Source organism: Apaloderma vittatum, unplaced genomic scaffold, assembly GCF_000703405.1.
Source record: "Apaloderma vittatum isolate BGI_N311 unplaced genomic scaffold, ASM70340v1 scaffold17117, whole genome shotgun sequence".
Classification (NCBI taxonomy): domain Eukaryota; kingdom Metazoa; phylum Chordata; class Aves; order Trogoniformes; family Trogonidae; genus Apaloderma; species Apaloderma vittatum.
Window position 1 is genome coordinate 1396 of NW_009727959.1, and position 5736 is coordinate 7131.

General features: G+C 40.7%; 1 protein-coding gene across 1 annotated transcript; it reads right to left on the reverse strand.

The window, feature by feature from the left end:
* Window positions 1-285: 285 nt before the first annotated feature.
* MYCBP (MYC binding protein) lies at window positions 286-4396 on the reverse strand (the record flags this gene model as incomplete). Its single annotated transcript, XM_009873913.1, has 4 exons — window positions 286-379; window positions 2766-2895; window positions 3648-3696; window positions 4362-4396. Coding segments are annotated over 4 exons (259 nt in total), but the record flags the coding sequence as incomplete, so codon positions are not given.
* Between the last annotated feature and the right edge of the window lie 1340 nt (window positions 4397-5736).

The following is a 5736-nucleotide window of genomic DNA, read 5'->3' on the forward strand; positions in this document are numbered from 1 at the left end:
ACCACCAACCACGATGCAAAATTTGTTGGCGGCCACAGTTATCTGCAAGTTAATATCTATGACGTTTTCTTAAAACACAGGAAGCAAGAAAGTTGTCCAGTATGCTTAAGCTCATAAGTTGCTGCTGCAGCTGCACAAATTTAGCTGTATACTCATAATACTGCATTTTTTCTCTCTTTAAAGTGGTGAGGTAACAAAATATGCACGCAGAGTGCACACACACACACAAAAACACAACAAAACACAAAACCCATTGAAAAACACAAACCAACCAACAAACTGCAGTTCTCAGGAATCCCTTTATTAAGTCAAGGCATTAAAGGAGAAACTACTGTTATTCACCATGCTTCTCATCTTGAGGTGGTTCATATTGAGCCAGCTGTGGATTTAAAGAGAGGAATTCAGTTAGCTGTAACATTTCAGAGACACCTTCTACATTAAGAAATGATTGGTCTGGAAGTGTTCCATTCACTTTGTGCATTTTAACCCTTCAGAGATGCAAGTCCATTTCCAATTCAGGCAACAGAGCAAACCCTCCCTCAAAATACCAGTTTGTCACATTGTATAATCATGCAGCTACAACAAGGAGGCTTTTCTAGCATATAGGCCTTGCCCTAAATTTTCACCTGTTTTTTGGTCTAGGTACTTTTCATCTCAAATAGCAGCTGATAATGCTCAGTACCTTGTAAGTTTGATTTCACTGAAATACAATTACATGAAAGGGTCATTCTCATTGCAACAGTACCCAAACTAATGTTCCCTGTAGTCATTCCGGCTTTCATTATGCCTTGTGGAGAGTACGGTCTAGGCAACTATGCACTAAAGTATTACTTTTACTTGTAAAGTTATTTCCAAAGAAACATATGAAGGTGCTTACTTGACCTCAGTTACATTAAAGATAAGCTCAAGCTTCAAAACCAGTATAAAACAGTTCAAGCATTAGGACTGAGTCTCTGAAACATGCCAGTCCAGTTTCCCCAGTTAATACCCTTTCCCTGTCCTGCAAACTGCACATTAGGTTAAAAATAAACAAAGCACATGAAAATTGATATACTCACGCATTCCTCATAGCAACACTACAGAAATCACTACGTCACTAACAAGCACCACTAAAATAGCATTCGGTCGTTCTTGTAGATTTTACCACAGAAGATGGCCAGTTCACAACCGAAAGTCCATTCTCTTTTCCACAAAGGTCCTAACTATTGACTTTCTGCCTCCTGCCTCATCCAAATACAATTTTTGGTCAGAATGTCAGGTAAGGAAAAGAACAGAACTTCACAGATGAATGCAACAGAAGATCACCTATTTGTAAAACATGATTCCAGTTACCTATAAATGCATGGTTAGAGACATGCATTTTATGTTAAAGGACTGCTAAAAAAAACCCCACAACACCCCAGAGCTAAATGGAAGTGTTCACCCTGCATTCTGTCCACATGAACTTCTACAGTACATGAGAATGACAGGTAGATGATGGTAGGGGAAAGAAAGGGAAAACACAGAAACATTAATACTGCAAACACAAAAAGGGAGAGTTATTTCAAGGCTGAAGAAGGTGAAAGCACAAATAAACCCATAGTTATGGAAAGGCTTACTTTCCCAAGACCAGTGTTGCTTTCTTCAAAAGATTTCTTTAAACAAAGACCCAGGTTACTCAGTTTTCACATGTCTACTTACTATTGGTTGCGTTTTTAAGTCAGCTACGCCGAGCAAACTACTCGTCTATTGCTACTCCCCCTAAAATTCTGTTCTTTGCCCTATTTCCTAGTAAGAAATAACAAATGTAGTTGTAAGGACTCACAGTGGGTAACAGAGAAGGAAGAGAATTACTAGGACAGCAAGAAAGCACTCCAGACAAGAAATACAAAGTGGCAATGCCCAAGAATTCTTTCTCCTAAAACTAGGGATTCTTGATCTGGTTGTCTCCCATTAAAAAAACCACCACCAAACCCACAAATAAAAAACAACAAATAAAGCCCTCCCCAAAAAAACAACATAGGGATGTTCACATATAACAACAGCCATCCTCTTCCAACAAATGCGTGAAAAACTGTAGCAGCACATAAGCTACTAGCTTATTAAGGCTCTCAAAGGTTTCCTCCAGCAGTGTTAGGTTTACAGTCAGTGCCCTGTCATAAGGAGAGGTTGTGCACATCCCACAGCTGTTGCAGACAGCCCATAAACCCATTAAACAATGGCTCTACCTTAGCTAGCACTTCAGTTCCACTGTTGCAGACAGAGGAATACCAGGGTTATTTTAGCTGAAAAGTGCAGAGTACTGTTCCCTGTCAATAGAGGTGCCTCCACGGGTAACATCCTGCCACGTGCAAGTCTGCACCAGGACACACAAAGGAACGTATAATATTTCCCCTTTGGTTTGCTTTTTGAAAGCCTTTTTGATAGATACATTAGCTTTTTTTCTTCTTCAAAACTCCTGTGAAAGGATGAGCTACATGGTATCAGACAAACACATCCAGACAGGACTGAGCAAAGACACAGAATTAGCCTCAATAACATACACATTCACTAAATAAAATCCCGAGTTTAGCAATATTATTGTATGTTAGAATCTAAGGTGTCCCATAAAAATTAAAATCTTTACTTCAATTAATTGTATCAACATCCCTCAGCCACAAGGCTAAACAAAGCTACAACATTTACCAGTTACTGCAATGGAAGAAAGTTAGCTGTACTATAAGTATTAAAGTATTCTCCTTGTTACATAATACAGAACTACACAGGAAGACTAAGTAGACTTTTACCTTGGATTTCAGATTTTTATTTTCTTCCAACACAGCTTCATATTTTTCTTTCATTTCTGCCACTTCCAAGCGAAGTGCCTCTATTTCTGGATTCTCAGGAGCTGAAGCTCCCAGATGATGCTTCAAAAAGCTGATATTTAGATGTTAAGTATTTCTTCAGTTCGATAGCATAACTGCATTTTAGTTTCAATACTTATGATGACATTAGTGCTGTAATACACGTGACCTAAATTGCATTAAACCACTTTAGACTACTATAGTGCTTTCCATCCTACAAGATGAAATTACAAAAAAATAAAAAAAATTTTCAAGCTAATTTATATACTCCTTAAAAAAAAAACACCCCAAAAAACAAACCCAAACAAAATCACAAAACACAAACCCCAAGACATCAGCACACACAGAGGACATTTTTGTGTTTTACTACACCTTCCTCTTCTCTCTTAAATGTAGAAGTTTTGAAGAGTTTAAGGGAATAACCAAAAGCAAAAACCAAAAAGGAAGGCTGCTTAAAATCAGCAAGAAACAAAAGACTTTTCCCCGCTTCTTGTATTATTAAAAAGAAATAAAAAGGAAGCATGAAGAAGTTGACTTTAGAAGCCCCAAATATCATAAGTATTCAAATCTAACATTGCAGGTCTATGACACTCTGTAGTTACCTATAGCTTAACTTCATAACTGCTGGCATACTGATACACACAGTCTTCTTGTATGCTGTCAGACTTTGTTAGGTTGTAAGAATGCATCTGTTAGCTAAAATACATCCATAAAAGCCATGTAAGTATCCCAAATGAGCCCCTACGGTTCACCTACAAGTCATAAGCAGTACCACTGTTTCATGGGAAGACTCTATGAACAATTCACAGAAGATAAAAAGGATACTCGAGTGCACTACTTGGTTTCTCTGGCTCTTCATATAAGGCTACCAACACTGCAAATAGAAAATATTCAACAATTGCAAATAGCGCATGCAACTCAACTTTTTAAAGTGCATACCAACAGCCAGAAGGCATATGAGTTGCATGCCACATTTATAGCATGTTTTTCTGTTTAACAGCACTTTCACCTACATATTCTTACAAAAAGAATAGTCATCTTTACAGGAGGGAACAGAGCATCCCACCAAGAACAGCTAGAGAGTTTTGCCGATCCCCTAACCATCATCTTCGGCTATTCACAGAATCATAGAATGGTTAAGGTTGGAAGGGACCTTGAAGATCACCTAGTTCCAAGCCCCCTGCTGTGGGCAGGGACACCTCTCTCCCATTGGACCAGGTTGCTCAAAGCCCCCCAGCCTGGCCTTCAACCCTTCCAGGGATGGGTCATCTACAACCTCTTTGGGCAACCTGTTCCAGTGCTTCACCACTCTCACAGTGAAGAATTTCTTCCTTATATCTAACCTAAATCTATGCTCTTGCAGTTTCAGGCCATTGCCCCGTGTCACTACAGGCCATTATAAAAAGCTTTCCTGTAGGCCCCTTTCATGTACTGGAAGGGCACTACTAGGTCACTCTGGAGCCTTCTCTTCTCTAAGCTGAATAACCCCAGCTCCCTCAGCCTTTCTTCATAGCAGAGGTGCTCCAGCCCTCTAATCACCTTCGTGGTCCTCCTCTGGACCCACTCCAGCAGATCTAGAAGGGAACACAAAATAGCCTGGACAATGTTTACATACTCCACACACAATCCCAGTATTGGCTTTCATCAGCATAATTGAAATCCTAACTATTCTGAAACTCTCCCTTCACAAATGATTACCTCCACTTAAGCTACACAGCTGAACATCAGCACTTCATAACTTTCAGCATAAAGGCAACCTTCCATCAAACATCTACAGTTAGAATGCTAAATGTCTTTATGGGTGGGGGCTCCAGCAGAAAACAGAGTGCCAGAGAGATGAGGCACAAGCAGCAGTACCCTGACAGCTTAAAACTAGCCTTATACATATTAACTTTGTATCTGGAGAACTCCAGTCACATAAACACTCAGAAAGTTGCCAAAAAAACCCTCATTCCCTGCTACTCACAGTGGCACATGCATGGTTACAGAAGATACCAGCTTTCATTAATGCTTAGATGCCCTTCTTGGAGTTTCAGGTATCCAAACCACATAGTCAGATCAGTTTTAAGCTAAGGACCTAAGTTCAGAACAAAACTAGGTGGTACACTGCCTGGAAGACTTGTTTTGTCATCCCATAGGATGCTTAGTATTGCAATTGAAAGAAATCAAATGGTACCCAGAAACCAGGTCAAGAATCCTAGCACAGCATGCACTTACTTTACATCCTAGATCAGCTCCTCTTTCTTTAAATGGGATATTTTTCAAGCAGGAATATTAACAGATTTTCTCCACATACTATTGGAAGTCACCCAAATAGGCTTCAAAATGACTTAAAAGACGGTAAGCCGCTCAGAAAGCCAAAGGCTACACATCAATTTTAGCATCATCATTTCCCTCAGTCTGATATAGCTAGTCACTTTCACAAAACTTACAGGTTCATGAGTTTTAGTAGAAGCGCTAAGCTCTAAGTAGTAAAGGATCTTTAACTGGAGCGTTTGCAAGGGCACACGTTGTTACTTTGCCTCCAGCATTTACTTCCTCTGGAAAGCTCCAGCAGAGTAACAGCTCACAAGACATTCAGCTGTTTACAAAAGCAAGCCTGGAGAAATGGACTTTGACCGAGTAAGAGAGGTCTCCATCACACCACGCAAGGGGAAAGGAATCACCTTCCTCTTCTCTTAGGTATCTCTACCACTCCTGTTCCACACGCATCTCTCATAGTCGGCCCACAGGCAATAGACGTGCCAACTGCCAGAAAGGAGGACTCTTTCCAAAGAGGCCCTCGGCCCTCTCCAGCGTGCGCTGCCTCCCTCGCCGCCCAGCTCAGAGTCGATTTCGACGGCTGCAACCGCTTTCTAGGCCAGTTCTGCTGCCTGGCCCCACACCGACCGAGGAAAATGAACCTCCGGCTCAC